The sequence below is a fragment of the Carcharhinus amblyrhynchos genome, chromosome 17, assembly GCF_965287045.1.
Source record: "Carcharhinus amblyrhynchos chromosome 17, sCarAmb.v2.hapA, whole genome shotgun sequence".
Taxonomy (NCBI): domain Eukaryota; kingdom Metazoa; phylum Chordata; class Chondrichthyes; order Carcharhiniformes; family Carcharhinidae; genus Carcharhinus; species Carcharhinus amblyrhynchos.
Window position 1 is genome coordinate 35,554,226 of NC_137340.1, and position 19,066 is coordinate 35,573,291.

The 19,066-nt window shown below is 41.9% G+C and overlaps 1 protein-coding gene across 5 annotated transcripts in view; it reads left to right on the forward strand.

Moving 5' to 3' along the window:
• Positions 1-19,066, forward strand: part of vwa2 (von Willebrand factor A domain containing 2) — a 72,264-nt gene that overhangs the window by 3,528 nt on the left and 49,670 nt on the right. For 3 of the 5 annotated variants that reach the window (XM_080205812.1, XM_080205811.1, XM_080205813.1), the window contains 2 exons: positions 2,405-2,466; positions 14,312-14,386. In XM_080205812.1, coding sequence (XP_080061938.1) covers positions 2,412-2,466; positions 14,312-14,386 — 130 coding nt within the window. In that variant the 5' untranslated portion in view covers positions 2,405-2,411. Of the gene's footprint in view, positions 1-2,404; positions 2,467-7,220; positions 7,354-14,311; positions 14,387-19,066 lie in introns of those variants that run through there. The other 2 variants (XM_080205815.1, XM_080205814.1) reach the window with 2 other exon arrangements.

The window sequence follows — 19,066 nt, forward strand, 5'->3', positions numbered from 1 at the left end:
TCATCAAGTTAAGAGTGGTGGTGGGGAGCCAGATTTGGATGTTAGCATCTGGAAGCTGACCTCATATACTGATAATGTCATTGAGAGGCATATGTAAAAAAAAAGGGTATCCATGTTGGGTGGAGAGAGAAGCCATTACAAGAAAACTCTAGTCATTATGACAGGGGAGGTGGTTATTTGGCCTAACAAGCCCATGCCAGCTTGCTATAGAACAATCCAGTGAATCTCATTCCCCTGCTGTAACCTGGAAACCTGCAACTTTATTTCCTTCAGTGCCTATTTGGTTTCCTTTTGGAATTATTGATCATCTCTATTTCCACCATCTTCTTGGGCAGAGTGTTTCAGGTTATAATCACTTGCTGCATGGAAAGATTCTTCATCACATTGCCTATATCTCTTGCCCAAAATGTTAAACCTGTGTCCTCCAGTCTTTGCACCATAAGATAATTGGAACACTTTTTCTTTGTCTACCTTATCAAAATCTATTGTAACCTTGAACACCCCTATCAAATCTCCCGTCAATCTGCTTTGCTCCAAGGAGAACAATCCCAGTTCCTCCCATGTAACCTTGTAGCTGAAATCGCTCATCCCTGGGGCCATTCTGTAAACCTCCTCTGCAGCATTTAAAAGATTTTCACACACTTTCTAAAATGTGTTGTCCAGAACTGAACACAATGTTCTACATTTGTTAATTCACTTGTGGTTTAGCTTAATCCTTTCTTTGCCTGTAGCTGGAGATATGCTGTGGATCACAATGGGTCAATCCTCAGTGGCAACCTTTGTCAAAAAAGGCATCAATGACAAATAAACATTTGTAGTTTTGACCTTCTGTGGAAGTTATTCTGAAGAGAAAAGCCTTTTGATCAGTATGGGTAGCATGGAGATATACAGTTAGTTTACTTTGTGTGGCATTGCTGATTTTCAAAATGCCAATTTACTGTGTAGAAGTTATTTTAAATTGCTACATTGGTAGTGAAAAGCATCTGTTCCATCATATTAAATTTCTTCCTGGTTTTGAAATGCCACATCACAAAATGCACAAGTTCTTCACAAAACAGTATTCTCATTAACTGAGGCTTTTAGTATATGGTGAAAATGCCTCTAGTGTAACACATCTGATTCATATTTAATATTATCTCTCTTGTATTGTGCTGTGAAAATGTCTAACAATTGCCTGTGCAACATAAGTGCTCAGTAATTGAAGGATTTCCTTGAATTTTTTTAGACAAGTAGCCCTTAAAAGCAACCGGTCCAACCACACTTTAAATTTTGCGTGATTTCTATTTGAAAATGGGATCATTTAAATATCTGAATGTGTGGTGAAAGAACAAGCTGAACATTCTGTTCTTTTGAAAAGGTGATTCCTATCTAATTACATATCAAAAGATGTAACACAGAATCTTCACGTTTTCCTCAGCATGCTTACTAATGAAAATGGTCGATTTCCCCAAGATCCATATCAATGAATTAACTCAACTTTCTTTAAAGTTTATTTATTAGTGTCACAAGTAGGCTTACATTAACACTGCAATGAAGTGAAAATCCCCTAGTTGCCCACTCTGGCATCTGTTTGGGTACACTGAGGGAGAATTTAGCATGGCCAATGCATCTAACCTGTATGTCTTTTGGGAGGAAACTGGAGCACTTGGAGGAAACCCATGCAACCACAGGGAGAACGTGCAGACTCCGCACAGACGGTGACCCAAATCGGGAATTAAACCCAAGTCCTTGGCACTGCGAGGCAGCAGCACTAACCATTGTGCTACCATATCATTTTGGAAATGTTGGTCTTGGTTGTCCAGTGACATTAGACATTAGTCCTTTTTTTTAATTAATTTAACATGGAGATCTGAAATGGAAGTGTCTACATGGTTCAATTGATAGTGTTCTTGTTCTTGAGTCAGAGACTTAACTTCAAGTCCCACTTCAGTTCTATTCTAAGTTAACATTTCAAAGCAATGCTGAAGAAGTTGGAAGTGTTATCCTTTGGATGAATCCTTGAATCCCAACTGCTTTTCATGAGAATTTAAGCGAACCAATGGAAAGGCTGAAGAAAAGCAGGACCAGTTGTCAGGGCAACATTTATCCCTCAACTAGCACCACCAGAACAGATTAACTGGTTACTGTCTCGTTTGATATCTGTGCTCAAAATTGGCTATTTTGTTTTGTGATACAAAAAACATGACTTCATTTCAAAAGTAGTTACTCCTTACCTGTGAAGGACAGGATGCTCAGCAGATGTGTAAGGTATTCTATAAATGCAAATCTCCTATTTCTATTGTTCTATTTTCTTTCTTCTTTATTTCCTGTTTTAAAATATTGGAGAATCTATCATCGCTTTGAAAGCCAATAAATGGACAAGTAGAGGAGTTTGAAATATTTATAATTCTGCTCTCATTTTCAGTTTTGCCATGATGGTTCGAGCACTCCCATTTCAGATAGTATGCACTTTACTGCTTATTCAAGGTACGTGAATCTTAATTATTTCTTGACCATGTGAGTACTGACAGGGAAGTGAATAATAATTTACGATGCAGGATTTTTTAAAAAAATGCTATAACGAGAGATAACTACACATGTTTAAAAGTCAATATTGAGCAACCATTATAGATTTTTAAATTTGTTTTTCACCATCCATACTAACAATTATATCATTGCATTTCTTAGTCTTTGAAAACTCTATTAACCACCAGAGCCAAGTGGGACTCTGCAGAAAGAATGATTGTCCTTGGCCATGGCGGCACAGCGGCTGAGGTGTTTAGTGAGAGATACCTCACTGCTGATACACTCAGCTGACCTACATGGCTGCTTGCAACACGACATACAACACTATAGAGCTGAAATATTGATTCAACCTAAAATTCTCTTGTGCTGAAATGAAGCACATGATTAGCCTGTCATATTACCTTCAATATTTTTTGTGCTTCTTCGACTTGACTATTCAGTCAAGAAGCATGATCCTTACAACTAAATTTCCTTACAAGGTATCTCAAAATTGACCCCAGGAGATCATTTTCTACTAGTACTACTTTGCACATTCTTTTTCCCACCATCGCTTAAACAGCATGGTTAACAAACTGAGTACTGGGCTGAGTCGAACCAAGACAATTTCACTTCAAATACATCAGAAAGAGAGAGAACAATATCATATAAGCTACAATAGTCAGAATTGGGCCCATTGTGTCTTTATAAAGAAGTTTTTTTAATATTTCAGTGTGCACAAAATTAACATTCCATGTGTTCAGTGTTTTAAAGGAGACCTGATCAAACTCTTGATCTGTGGGATTCTCATGCTCCATGCTGACAGAGTCCTTTCATTTTCAAAAGGCCTTCTTAGAAAAACTATGTGCTCGATGATTAGAATCAGCCTGTAAAACAGCACACACCGATAGCATTGTGTGCTTATAACATGTTGTTGATAAATACGTGCCAGCATTCCATGCAATTACAAAGCATGCTGAAATGATGCATTGCTTCTATGCTAGGGAAAAAAGTGGGTCACAAAACCATAGCTTTGTGAATTAATAGAAAACTTAGATAAATGAGATAAGCGTTCATGTTTCAGCATTCTTAGATATGATGTTCCAGACTCCTAATCTATGACTCTAATGTCTTCCAGTTGAAACAATGAGCCGTAAATCTTTCCACTTGCTTAACTCCCAGTGCTAGACAAAGTGAAATTTCATTTCTGACCTGCATACCCTCGCGACAAAATAGTGTGGGCAAGTGTTGCTTGAAGGATGTGCTTGATCGTTTGAACCACTTGTCCCCTGCTTTGTGTGTCTCCTTCCAGTGCAGTCTATTTACCTCCATTCATGAAGAAATGGGACTGCAGTGGTAATGTCATTTGACTAGTAATCCAGGCGACCAGGCATGGATTACTAGTTGGGGTCATGTGTTTAAATCCCACCATAACATTTACATTTAGTTAATAAATATAGAATATAAAGCCTGTCTTGGTAATGGTGACCAGAAAATTATCACTGATTGTCATTTAGAAAAAACTCCCCATCTAGTTCACTAATGTCCTTGAGGGAATGAAATCTGCCGTCATTATCTCATCTCGCTTACATACAACTCCAGACCCACAGCAATGTGATTTGACTCTTAACTGTCCTGTGAAATGGCCTAGCAAGCTATTCAGGTAGGTGGGGATGAGCTGCAAATTCTGCTTGCCAAAAATGTTCTCATCCCCTGAAAGAATAAATTAAAACAAAACCTCTCCTTCAATACTAGCTGGGCCTCTCATGCCACTTTAATCCCTACATACTGAAGGCTGGGAGCTGATGAAATATTCACAACTGAGATGGGCAGAATTGATTGGCAGGAAGCCCTGTAACTTTGACCTTGGAGTTGAAAGGTACGCACTTGATCCATTACGCTGGAAGATTTCAGTTTCCGCTTTTGCAAACCTTATCCTTTTGAAGCGTTGGGCTAACTGATTATGTAGTTCATAACTTTACAATCAAAATTGTTTCAACCTGTTAATTACATTAATCTGTATCAGATTTTTGAAGCATTGATTCCTTGTTCTACTTGACATAACCCAGAAAACTCAAACCTCTGAAATATTTATAAAATGCCTCCCAGCATTAAAGTATATTCTTGTTTCGAGAATTTCCGAGAATGAAACCAAAGACTGCCACAAAATTGCCCCAAAATAGTCTTCTCTTAAGGTTTATATGTCTCAAACCTCCTGGAGACGTTACTGGAAGTATGGTATGATAACTCTCCCACCTGTCAGTTGCCTGCTTGGTGCTGACCTCATCCTAAATCCTGGAGGCAGGGTCACTGGCTTATAAAAGTGTAAACACCCATGTCATGTGTCATATTCTGTGGAGGAGATGGTGGGAACAACCAAGAAGTGTTAGAATATTTTGGGCAGGACATATTTCAAATTCCAGGAGTCTGTTGTGCTCCATGGTAATGTTTTTCAATCTCTGATGTTTGTTACTTACCCCAGATTTTGTACTTTTTTAAAAACCTCATTGAGATGTTGAAAATACTCTTTCTCAAGCTTGCATTGACCAGTCTGTTTTGCCGCCTTAGCTGTTTAACTCGGGGATATGGGTTTATGTGAAGCCACAATGTTATCTGAGTCACAGTCCATGTCACTGGTGGGAGGAAGAACCAAATTAACAGGATCTTGTTGGTTTTTAATTTCTCTCACTTCTTTTGTTTTGATTGTTGCATTAACCAAAAGTCCTACAAAAAAAACGTCATCACAACCTTTGTTTGCAGGGCAAGGGTTACATTTAGCTCTGTATTCCCTCCTCCACAATTTGATTTCATGTATTGGAATGGTTTTACCTCTGCCTTATTAGCTGTTGGCAGATTACTCAACTGTTTGGCATTATTCCTTCCTTTCTCTCCCATTCTAATTATGTCTTTTCTCTGCTGAATTCCTCATCTCAGTGACTATCACAACAGGCAGAAAGCATTCCCATGGCTGGTGAAACTTTCAGCAGGTTTCCTATTAGGAAGATTGGATCAGAACCTGGCCACAGCCAGGTCCGGAGTCCTGACATTCTATCACAAAACTAAGTCCAATCACAGAATTGGTCAAAATGGTTTCTCCTGGAGTGAGAAAAGCACCTGGATATATTTCCCAGCAGTTTCTCTGGGGAATTGTTTCGAGCTATAATCATTACACTCTCCCCACTTTTTTTTTTTGAAGCCTTCATTTTTGAACAAAATCCTTACTGCTGACCCTCCAACCTTTACCGAATCTCCCTGCGCCTGGAGTCTCTTTCTGCCATTGCTAATTTCTATTGCTGGGTCTTTGTATTCTTGATTACACACAGCAAACATCAATACCTTTCTCACAATGCCAATTATTCTCCCAAGGACACAACCATCAGCTTTTTGCCAGTGTTCATTGCCACATTCCATGATCCTTATCACAATACCGTCACACCCCATTACACTTTTCAAGCCACGCCATCCCCACCACCTCCCAGTCTTCCCAGATTCCTGAGACCCATTTTCCCCTGACCTTACGCACTCAAATTCCTGATCGTAAATGTTATGGTTTTCACTGTCCCACTCTTAGTAAATCCTGGTCCCTCATTCCTAGGTCCTCAAACACCGAAAAATCTCCATCTCGGTGCTACCAAATTCCCCAGTCCTTCTTGATGACCTTTCAGGTCTATTCCCCGTTATGAGTCCCTGTGGTCTAGGATCTCTATCTTTCCAATGCTATCAACTTCAAGAGCCTCCCCAAGTCACCGCAATAATGCCACTGAGTTCCTCTAACCTATCTCCTACCTACCTGCAAACTGGAAGATTCTGTATTATATGAAGACTTTTTAAAAGGTTAGAGTTAGAGCTCAGAGGTAAAAAGTGAATGTGACCTTTAGTCAGCTCCATTTCTTCCCAGTTTCACGTAGATATAGATTTTGATCCTGAAAATCTCATTAACATTTCTGCATTTTTCAGTCATCAATGGCATTAATAATTGATTTCATGTTACATTGTGTAAAACAAAGAATGGATTTATAGGAGACCTGTCTAATATATATAAACTTGCTTCTCTATGGTTAAGATAAAAATTTCTCTGAACCAGGAAGATTTGAGATGGGTTTCTATGTATTAACATTAAATAGTGTCCAGTTTCTTGGGTGATTGACCAGATGGTTTGTGTTCACACTCTGACTTCCAGACCAGTGTCTGTTTTGTTCATTAGGTATGATTTGGACCATCCCTTTAGCTGGGAAGGATTTCAGTCCTTTGTCTTTCTATGTTACCACTGAGTTACCTTAGATTTGGCACTAATCCATAGAGTATCATGTTGGCAAAATCCTGCACATGATTCAGTTACATTTATTTTCATCCCTCAATAAGTGGCATGTGATGCCAAATTAATTCCATAGTTACAAATAATCATGTTTCCACGTTACAAGAACTTGCTCAGTATATTACCATTGAGCATTTTTATCTGTTTCTCACTTTCTTTATTTCATTTGTTGTTGAGACTATTTATTTTCCACATACGAGTCAAATGGTTTGCATATTTTGCTAAGACTGTGTTTTCAAAGAAGAAAATCAGGTTGAAAAGTTTGGGAAGGAACATGGCTGCAAAATGCAAACTGTTTTTGAAATCTGTATTTGGTTTCCATAGTGCAACAACATTTGGATGACTTGTCCAGCTTTCTGCTTACGCATGGTGTGGTGGCAACTTCTTTGAATTCTAGGATTCTTTGCTGCTGCACTGTGTACACCAGCGTGGTAGAACGTGTAATGTGTATTTTTCACACAATGGGTAATTTTCAATCACTGCCTGGGTGATTCCTGGCCTTATTGATTCCTGAAGTATCCGTGAGTTACCATTGAGACCATTCTGCTGAGAGAAGGGTTAATTTGCTTATTTCCAAGTGCTGATGTGTTAAAAGCTTACTATAACTTTAAATTTGTTTTTAAAAATGGCTATGTTGATGTTAAGATTATGATGTTAACTTGCAAACAGGCTGCAAAACAGACTCTCAAACTTAAAGTAAGCCTCTGTGATTAGAACTAGATATCTGTTTTCCTATTGTTTCTTGTCTTTCATCTCAGTGCTGCTCAGAGCAAATTCTCCACCACTCCTGCTGTAAAGTTGCTCTTTCTCAGGACAGACAGAGATGGATTGAAATGAACTATGACTTGTCTTCCTTTCCTTCTTCCAGTCTAAAGTGAGAACTGGCAAATCTCACCTTTATAACACTGTGACAAGAAAGAATTCCAAGATTCACAGTAATTGTAATTTTCAGTGCTCTTAATGTGACTGTACTGACTCCAGATCATTGGAGAAGTGGTTATTGAATGTAAAAAAAAAGTAAAGCACAGTCATTCTAAACAGGTAGCTAACTGCTGCTAGTATTAATGTGTTTGTTTGAAAGCAGCTTTGCAGCTGATGACAAGACTGTACTTGATCAGTTTAGCTTTTACAGCAGCTGTTTTTGGTTTTTCTGCACCTTGTCCAAAAATGATTCGCCGTCGCAAGTTATAATTCAGAGAGCAGCTGTTCTCCAATTCCAATTCCAGACACCCTCCGCCTGTGGTCGTACATTGCAAACATCATCTTGAGAGATAAGAAAGATTGCAGCACATGGATTTGTGCACTAATTTCTCAACCTACATGTGGTCTCAGCTAATCCAACATGAAGCAGAATTTTCTAATCTGACCCAATGTCAGCTGTACGGTGTGGGATGTTGATGGCCCAGGAATGGTAACAGAATCCACTGTTGGAGCGGTGGATTATCTTTACAATGAGCCACTCGTGGAGCTAAACACATGTTTCTGTCAAAGGTAAAATAAAACAATATATCTCGTTAAAAATGGATTCTGCGAATAGCATGGTGTTTCATGCCAGTGCGAGAGACAGACCGTTTGACTTGCCAGCATTTATTCACAACCTCAGTATATCCCAAAGTGCTTTCCAGTCATTTTGAAGTGTCATAAAAAATATTGCACTTTTCACAATCAGTAAACACCTCAACATTATAGCCATTGAAGGATTTTTTTGAAGTGCTGTCATGAATTGAGTTCACGTGGTAGCCAAAATACGTACAGCAAACTCTCACAATCAGCAATGCATTAATGACCAGAAAATCTGATTTTTCTTGCTTTGGTCATAGAATCCTACAGTGCAGAAGGAGGCCATTCAGCCCATCGAGTCTGCACTGACCATAATCCCACCCTATCCCCATAACCCCATGCATTTACCCAAGCTAGTTCCCCTGATATCAAAAGACAATTTAGCATGTCCAATCCACCTAACCTGCACATCTTTGGATTGCTTGAGGGATAAATGTCGATACTGGAGTGTCAGCTTTGATTTTTCAGCTCAAGCCCTGGAGGGTGACTTGAACCATGAACCATGTGACTCAGAGGCAAGAATAGCACCAACTGAACCATTATCTGACACTGGTGGATGACTTGGAGCTCTCATCCCTAGCTGTGCTTATTTTAAGCCATGTGGGACCTCATAGCCTGAGTTTCAATTTCTCCATCACAGCTGGAAACAGAGCATTATAGAATCTTCAAATGGTTACAGCATGCGAAGAGGCCATTTGGCCAGATGATTCCAGCTCCTTCTGGCTCTCTACAAGAATATTTTACAAGGTCCCATTTCCCTGTCCTTTTATTGTTATCCAGCAAATGTTCTCTTTCCAGGTGTTTTGCAAGTTCCCTTTTAGAAACTGAGTGAATCCGCCTCCACTGCCACTTCAGGACGCACATTCCAGATCCTAACCACTTGACGTGTCAAAAATACTTTCTTCTTGTTGTATTTGGCCAATCACCTGAAATATGTGTGCTGGGATTCTCCCCAAAAAATTCTAAATGCCGAATTTGTGTAAAAACTGAGGAATCGTCTTGTGGACTGTTTCTGCCTATTTGCTCTGTCTAAACCCCTCATGATTTTGAAAACCTCTATCTAATCTTCTCTCAACTTTCTCTTCTTGAAGGAGAACAACCCCAACTTTTCCAATCCATGTAACTGAAGCTCTTCATCCTTCCAACAATTCTCATAAATCTATTATGCAGCCTCTCAAGAGCTTTCTCATCTATACTGAAGGGCGCTGTCCAGAATTGGATCCATTGAGCCAGGCTTGATAAAGGCTCATCATGACTTCCTTGCTCTTATACTCCCATGGCGTAAACTCCATGTAACCCTCCCCTCTTTCTTCGTCCAGCCAGCATCTTTAAAGGTGGAGGGGGGCGTTGGTGGGGAAAAGGCATAAAATAAATTGAGTGACTGGCCCAGTTTTCTTGCCCACCCTTGAACTGTTTCTCATATTATTGGATAAAATGTTCACCAGCCCGCCAACATTTTGGTCTATTGGGTCTCTTAATTGGCCAACTAATGGCCACGTGAGGACCACATTCTCCTCTGTTGCTAGGGAAGGCACAAGAAAGGCAGCCTGCTTGTAGGTTTTCCATCCCTCCTGGAATGGTCAGGAGTCTACCGGAATTGGCATCAATCTGGCCAAAGGAAGATTCAAGCTGCAACATCAGTGATGAAGGGAGTCGGGGAGGTGGTGGTGCCATGGTATTATCACTAGACTAGCAATCCAAAGACCCAGGGTTATGTTCTGGCAATCTGGGTTTAAATCCCACATGGCAGATGGTGAAATGTGAATTCAATAAAAATCTGGAATCAAAAATCTAATGATCACCATGAAATGTTTGTCGTAAAAACCCATCGAGTTCACTAATGTCCTTTAGGGAAGGAAATCTACCTTCCTTATCTGGTCTGATCTCTAGATCTACAGCAATGTGGTTAACTCTTAAAATGTCTTCTGAAATAGCCCAGCATGCCTCAGTTCAAAGGCAATTAGGGATGGGCAACAAATGCTGGTCCACATCCCATTAAATAATTTTTAAAGAGACACACAAAGTGGACATTGCCGAGGCAGAGTTTTTTTTTCCTCTCTTGTCTGTTTGTTTGTAATGCGGCCCATGGTTATTGTAGCCGAATGGAATGTTCAGACACTCCAGCTCGCTGCTGATTGGACACAAATGCTTTCTTTCCAAGTGGAAAATGCAACTTTGGGGCTCGGATTGGCCACAGCAGTTCCGGCCCAGGACCTTGAAATGATCCGGGGGAAACCAGTGTAGGACCCTCCTTAATCCAGGACAGCCCAAAACCAGGAATGGGGGCTGATCCACAGAATCATGAGCATGCCTCCTGTTAATGTCTTTAGACAAGGCGATATTTTGGGTGCTATAGATGGTGAGTGAGGAGACTTGAAGCAGCTGTACAATAGTGACAGTTGGTGAGTGTAAGCTTTCCAACTGACTTAAGATCCAATTTCAACTTGAAGTCTGAAACTAATGCTGGAATTGCAAAGTAATAGATTTTACTTTACAGGTTTGGGTTGGAGATTCCTTTGCTGAAATGTGCTCAGGCTAGTGGTGGGAAATAAGGAGGTTGGGGTGCCCTCTTTAGGGGGTTCGCCTGGGCTCAATGGAGCATCCTCCTAAAATAATCTATCCCCATCCAATCATTGTGCCTTTCCCCACACAACACTCCCACACCCCTCCTCCCACCCCTTGCTGGGAATCTCCAACGCCTGTCTGACAAACTGCCCAGACCTACCTTCTGGTATCTGTGGCCGTCTTTCCTGGGGATTGTCTGTTCTCCTAGCTGCCACTGCTTGTTTCTGGTGCTGCTGGGATGACAGCCCTTCCAGCCAGTCAGAGCAGCCACAGATCCAAAGGGCTGGATGCCTCACCCTCAGTTGATTAAGGCTGTCCTGCCCCCACCCCCTGTGTATTATCACAGCAGGGTGGCTGAATGAGAAATCAGTGAGGTGAGGTTGTCCCCCTGCTGGCAGCCCTCGTGGACAGTGAACACGGGCTCAGGATCTGTATAAATACTGTATGAAACATAGAGTCCTCCAAGCTGCAGGAATTACAGGTGATCTGGGAACCTGTAAATCCAATTAACCATCAATTGCACAAGACTGCCATAAGTTGCACCCTCTGTGCCAAAGCTCTATGTGTAAGGGGAGGACTCCCACTCACATAGTCCTTCACCATGTGCCTCTTCCTGACAGCAAGATTGAATGTCAGTATCCTCACAGCTGGTGAGGGCAAGGAAGTGAAAGGTCAACAAGGGCCATCCATAGAGGAAATACCTCCATGCAGAGTGATGTACAAGGAGGGGATTTTGAGTGACAGCTCAGGTCGTGGGGCCAAAGCTACTGAGAGAGTTTTTCAAACATGATGAGAAATTTAATCTGCGTGGGGATCAGTTCTGACTGGGATCTCCACATGCCTGACCCTCCTTGATGGCTTGAGTGCAGTTGGAACTGAGCACTACATCCTTAAGACTTTTAACGGCTTTGACTGTGAGCTGGATGCTACACAGGGCCACAGGTAATGCCAGATCCTCCAACTATGTGCTGCTCCATTATCCAGTATATTCATAACTGTGGTCACCTTGGCAGCCCACACCCTCTCCTCCACTACCTACATAAACCCATCCTATGGAGACGCGGATTCCTGAGTCGCAGCTCTCGGATGATAGCCACCATTTCTGACAGTCCCTGATAAAAGATGGGCAACTCCTGCAAGAGCCTCTTGGGCTTATAAACAGAAGCTGCATGTTCTAATTGAGGCTGTACAGCTGGTGGAAGCAATCTGTCACTAGCACATACCAGCTGGGAGGAGGTTGGGTGTATAGCTATTTCTGTCCACCCTCCCAAAGTGGGGAGGCTCAGCCCTGACTGAAACTCAATCTAACCTCCCTTGAAGAGCTTGATGAGTTTTTGTAACCTATGACAAACTCGGGGCGGGCTCAAAGTGAGCAACTGGTACCTTAGCATGGTGGCTTGACTCCTTTAGGATAGTCCCAATGTATAAAACACAGGATCTTATATTCCTTTTAAACCTCATTTTCAACCTGTTTTGCCAACCTCAATGATTTGTGCATATATAACACTCTGCCCTTGCACCTCCTATTTAATTATATCATCAGCTGTTTTTGTCCCCTCATTCTTCCTGCTAAAATGAATCACCTAACACTTCCCCGCATGAAATGTTAATGGGCACATGTCCACCTATTCCAGTAGCCTGCCTTATGCCCTCTTGAAGTCTATCACTGTCCTCTCCACAAGTTTGCAATACTTTCAGGATGTGTGCCATCTTCAAATTTTGAATTGTGCAACCACAGGTTTAAGTTATTAATATGCATCAAGAAAAGCCATGTCCCTCATACCAATCCCTGGGAAATCATGTGTACTTTCCACCAACCTGAATATCAATCAACCTCACAACTGCACTTCATTTCCTGTCAGCCAGCTTCACTAGGCGGTGATGGCCTAGTGGTATCATCGCTGCAACTACCTAATGTTCTGGTGACACAGGTTCAAATCCTGCCATGGCAGATGGTGGAATTTGAATTCAATGAAAAAAACCTACTGATGACCATGAAACCATTGTCGGAAAACCCATTTGGTTCACTAATGTCTATTAGGGAAGGAAATCTGCTGTCTTTACTTGGTCTGGTCTACGTGTGGCTCCAGATTCACAGCAATGTGCCTGACTCTCAACTGCCCTTGGGCAACTAGGCATGAACAATAAATGCTGGCCAGGCAGCAATGCCCATGTCCAATGAGTGAATAGAAACAAAAGTCACCGCCATTTTTATTCCATGGGTTTTAACTTTTCTGGAAAATGTTGACTCTGCTATCCTCCATTGAGTACTGGTACCAATAAGGATAGCTCTATAGATTTTTCTAGCACATTCTATACATCGCCATATTTCATCATGGGGAAAAATAGTCTCGATATTCTTGCTGTGTTTTTCAAGGCCATTTGATCTCAGTAAAGCTCTGGCTTTCTAATGTGAGTTCCAGAACACATTGGAAGCCATCTGAAATAGAAAATTAACATTTATCAATATTGTACTACAGAAAAGAAGAATGTTCATAGCGCCTTCAGGCAGGTTGATGCATACATTATACATGCATTCTTGAATACAAGACTCTGCTGCAGATGAATTAAAGTCTGGTTGAAGCGTTTTCCACCTTTTGTGTCGGTGCGCTCTGGTTATGTGACTGTGTGAGGTTAACCATGTAATTGGAATGAGTAAACATTCTGAGGAATTTGAAGTATCTATGAAGTACCATATTGAATCTTAACAGCTGAGGAAGTGCAGCATGTTGCATCGACAACTTGTTACGACAGGGCGTGGATTCATACCAGCAATCTCCCCCACTGCTGAGTTGCTAATCTTGGCTGTACTGCAGGAAATCCCAAGCTGCTGTCTCACACTTCCTTGTGGATGAGCTTCAGCGTGAGCAGGCATCTGCTGAAAACTATTTACACTCACGTCCTGATAGCTTGTAATTCTGGTGGACACAGATGAACAAAAGTAACTTGAAGCAAGATAAAGGAGAGAGAAATAAAGGGCTGTGTGCATTCGTGGCAGCCATCCTGAATCCATGGTGTCTTATAATACTTTTTAGCCAATGAAGTACTTTTGAAGTGTAGTCACTTACTGTCAAGGGACAATGATAATTGGCTTGTTATTGGCAGCTTGCTAAGAACAGATTATGGAAAAGCTGTCCTATAAAACTGCAGTTAGTCAGGGTGTCCAACCCTGATCAAATCCCCCATTGTTTTGCACAAAGTAATACGTTAAAAGAAATGGTACTGTTTTGACTGCCTCACCTAGATTAGAAAATCCAAAGAATCTCGAAGTTGTGTAAATAATTGTATCCTTTTACAATGCAAATTATTTAAATAATGTTTTGCAATACGGTGAATGAAAAAGTTGGCATTCCTCACAGTTCTAAACCTTGGGTTTTTCTTCTATTTCAGTATTGTCATCATCCTGTTTGCAAAAACTTGACGCTGATCATGAAACTGTTGTGAGGATTTCCAGTGCTGGACGATGTAGGTGACTTTCTTTTCTGGATATAAATAATATTTCAAGCAATTGGCACTTGGAAACTTAGCAAAATAACAAGCAGGATTCCATGCTCAATTACAAAGAGCAGGTAGAAATGGTGCGTGACATTCTTAGGCTTTCTGGAGACCGCCTAAAGACAAGCTTCCTTCAAGTTAAATGTTGGGCTGACTCATATCATAGTCGTGAATCTTAATTATTCACTTGACACGCCAAAACAGATCCTAATTCTACTATTGGGCATAAGTATGTGTCTAAGTGATAATAACTTGCAACATTTTTGCAGGTATAATTTGAGTTAAGTCTGAGAAGCTGGTGCATACTTTTCATTTCATAACAGATTTACTTAAGAAAGCTTCAATGATTAAGTTGCTATTCCTTTCATTTAATAGTACATTTCCCACTATATTTCACTTTTGTAAGTTCAATCTTCTAGTTACTGCAATATTGCTTTCATCAGATAGGAGGTGGAGACACTTTGAAATGAAAATGACTGGTGTACAAATTGATACTGGGCTACCAAACACTTGCACTGTCTTGGGTGCATGATTTATTTGTATTTATAAACTGAATAAAGGAGGATATTTTAATTACGGTATATTTGTTAATGATACCAAGCCAATTCCTGATTATATCATTCAAATGTGTCCAAATAAACTGAAAGGATAGAGTAAGGAATGGAATTGCAGATGGAATACAATAGGAGCAATTGTGATGCACAGTTGTACAGGAAACATGTAACATTATTGATAGGCTGACCACTGTTGAAGGTGCAAAGGGATTAAAGTCTTTTGATGTCATTTTCTTTTTTTAAGTCGAGCCTGAAGCGTTTGGCTTAATTTAACATTACCTCCTGAATATATTATTTTGAATAATAAATTTGGAAAATCTCACTGGGAAGGTGCAGAATGGAAATACATTGGGTCAGAATGTGCAGTCAGTGTAACAGTGCTGTCAATGTGCACACCGTTATCCACATGTGAATCATTCAACAATTTGTGGCGAAGAAGAACCACCTAGTAAATCGCCACAAGTTTCAAGTTTATTTATTAGTCACGTGTAGTCTTACATTAACGCTGCAATTAAGTTGCTGCGAAAATCGAGATGATTTCCACCACTCTATCATTGGACTTGTGAAAATACCAGCTCACTCTCAACCTTCCTGTGATTTTTGAGGAATTGCTGCATTTGCGCCTTAAGTGCCACCAAGGATGCTACTGAAAATAAGGGTCGGTACTTAACTACATTTTTAATGACAGGATTTATGTTTCTGCAATGCCACTCAAAAATTCTCTTGCTCAGGAAGGAAATAATCAAATCCACAAAGTCTCATTCCTACAGGTGGCAAATTATTGTTAGAATTTTTTAAATTTAAAATGTTTCTTTCGTTTCCTTTCTGGTTCTTCTCAATCTCAATTCAACTGTTACTTCCCTCTCTTCCTGTGCTCGAACATAAGAACATAAGAAATAGGAGCAGGAGTAGGCCATCTAGCCCTTCAAGCCTGCCCCGCCATTCAATAAGATCATGGCTGATCTGAAGTGGATCAGTTCCACTTTCCCGCTTTCTCCCCATAACCCTTAATTCCCTTGTCTGTCAAAAACCTATCTACCCGTGACTTAAATATATTTAGCAAGGTAGCCTCCACCACTTCAACGGGCAGAGAATTCCAGAGATTCACCACCCTTTGAGTGAAGAAGTTCCTCCTCAACTCCGATCTAAACTGCACCCCCACCCCCCTTATCTTGATGCTGTGCCCTCTAGTCCCGCTATCCTTTCTAAGCGGGAAGAATCTCTCTACCTCTACCCTATCCATCCATTTCATTATCTTACATGTCTCTATAAGATCCCCCTCAGCCTTCTAAACTCCGAGTACAGACCCAGTCTGATGGGAGTCTGGTTTATCATTTTTTTTGTGTCTTTCTCCAGCCTTCAATCTCATTGGGTTGAGGATGTAGACTGTTGGCCCTATGGTTCATCAAGGTCCCAAACATCTCGTTGCCCTCAGCCTGTCACTGCCAGCTCATGTTTCCAGCGACTTGCAGTACAGAGCAATTTTAAGATGAAGGGTGAGGCATCGGCCCTACTTCACGATTTTGATTCTAAGTGCTGGGTGGACTTGAAACTGGGAATGTTTCAGATCCAATTTTTATACCCATTCTCCGGTGCCCTCATATGCACTCTGCCTGCAAAAATAGCAACAATTCTGAATCGTGCTGCATAAGCCTGTGGGCGGGGCTTAATGCACCCGAAACTCTGCAGCTCCGATCGGAGCCTCCAACAGCGCATGTGCAGGAAAAAAAAATAGAAAAACGCTCCTCTGTCGCATAGCTCTCAGGCCGGATAATGCCTCCCCCTGGCCCCCACAGACTTTGCCGCACCCCCACAACAAAACTGACTCCCTTATACACCCACACCCCCCGCTAGCCAGACCAATGGTGACCCCCCCGCACGGAGAGTGGCAACAGATCCCCCTTCCCCTCTCACCGGTCACACACACAGTGTGGCAGCAGACCTCCCCCTCTGCCCCGATCGCACGCGGAGAGCCAAATGACCAGCACCCACCCCTGCCCTCCCACTGCCGATCTGAGTCAGAGAGCCGCCGGAAGCTCTGAACGTACCTCCTCAGAAGCTTGAGTGCCCGAATTGGACCTTTGCAGACCATGTCTCTTTCGCTCTGAATCTGGACATGGTTAGTAAAGGGGTAAGTTTGGGTGTGCAGCCCATTAAATCGCACCTGTTTTGGGCGTGGACCCGATCACGGACATTTTCGGCGATTGATAAAGGAGGAACGGGCGCAGAGGTGGGCACAGATCATGCTACTTGCCTCATGCCCGACTGTACCAAGTTTTTGTGTCCGAAAACAGGCACAACTTGATCGTATAATTGGACGCATAAATTCTAGTTACTGCAAGATGCCTTGATCCAGCAAACTCTGGACTAATGTCAATGACAATAGAGGAGAACATCTAAAACGGTTACCATATTAGGTTCCAAATATCAGGGAGCAAGTGATGCCACCTGGTTCATCAGCTCGAATCAAACACAGCTGTGACCAAACAAGACACTTCACCAATGACAAATGTTTAGTTAGTTCAGCTGGTGAATTTAGCAATCCCACCCTTCTGTTGGGGAAAACTGCAATGGTGAAAATCTTTTCATAATAAACGGAAATGGCAAGGAGAAAAACGATGTTCTCCTTCACTCACAAAAAGATGATACCTCAAGATCTGAATCATAGAAAAAACTACAGCACAAACAGGCCCTTTGGCCCACAAGTTGCGCCGATCATATCTCTACCTACTAGGCTTACCTATAACCCTCAATCCTATTAAGCCCCATGTACTCATCCAGAAGTCTCTTAAAAGGCCCTATCGAATTTGCCTCTACCACCACCGACGGCAACCGATTCCACTCACCCACCACCCTCTGAGTGAAAAACTTACCCCTGACATCTCCTCTGTACCTACTCCCCAGCACCTTAAACCTCTGTCCTCTTGTGGCAGCCATTTCAGCCCTGGAAAAAAGCCTCTGAGAATCCCCCTGATCAATATCTCTCATCATCATATACACCTCTATCAGGTCCCCTCTCATCATCCTCCTCTCCAAGGAGAAAAGACCAAGCTCTCTCAGTCTATCCTCATAAGGCATGCCACCCAATCCAGGTAACATCCTTGTAAACCTCCTCTGCACCCTTTCAATGGCTTCCACATCCTTTCTGTAATGAAGCGACCAGAACTGAGCACAGTACTCCAAGTGGGGTCTGACCAGGGTCTTACACAGCTGCAACATGATCTCCTGACTCCTAAACTCAATTCCTTGATTGAAGGCCAGTTCACCATACACCTTCTTAACCTCTACCTGTGAAGCCGATTTGAGAGTCCTGTGAACCTGGACCTCAAGATCCTTCTGATCTTCCACACTGCTAAGAGTCTTACCCTTAATATTGTATTCCTTCACCCCATTGGACCTGCCAAAATGTACCACTACACATTTATCCGGGTTGAAGTCCATCTGCCATTTCTCCGTCCAGTCTTGCATCCTATCTGTGTCATGCTGCAACTTCTGACATCCCTCCAAACTATCCACAATTTTATTGTAAATATTTTATTTGGGTGCCATGGTGGCACAGTGGTTAGCACTGCTACCTCACAGTGCCAGGGTCCTGGCCTTGGGTGACTGTCTGTGTGAAGGTTGCACATCCTCTCCATGTCTGTGTGGGTTCCCTCTGGGTGCTCTAGTTTCCTTCCCCAGTCCAAAGATGTGCGGATTAGGTGGATTCGCCGTGGTAAATATGTGGGGTTACTGGGATAGGGAAGGGAGGGTCTGGATGATTTTTGGCAAACTCGTTGGTGTTGCTCGGTAACTTTAACTTGCCTTTTGATTTCTTTTTCTGTTACCCCAGGCGAAAATGTCTCCTATTGGTAGCACGGTTAAAGTATCAAAATCATGGGTGGAGGAATCAGAGATGTTTAGACTGTCTCTTGCTAATGCATCATACCATACAAATCATAGAATCCCTACAGTGCAGAAGGAGGCCTTTTGGCCCATCGAGTCTGCACCGACCACAATTCCACCCAAGTCCTATCCCCAGTGTCCTGGGATGCGTAGGTTAGAGGGATTAGTGGATAAAATATGTAGGGATATGGGGGTAGGGCCTGGGTGGGAT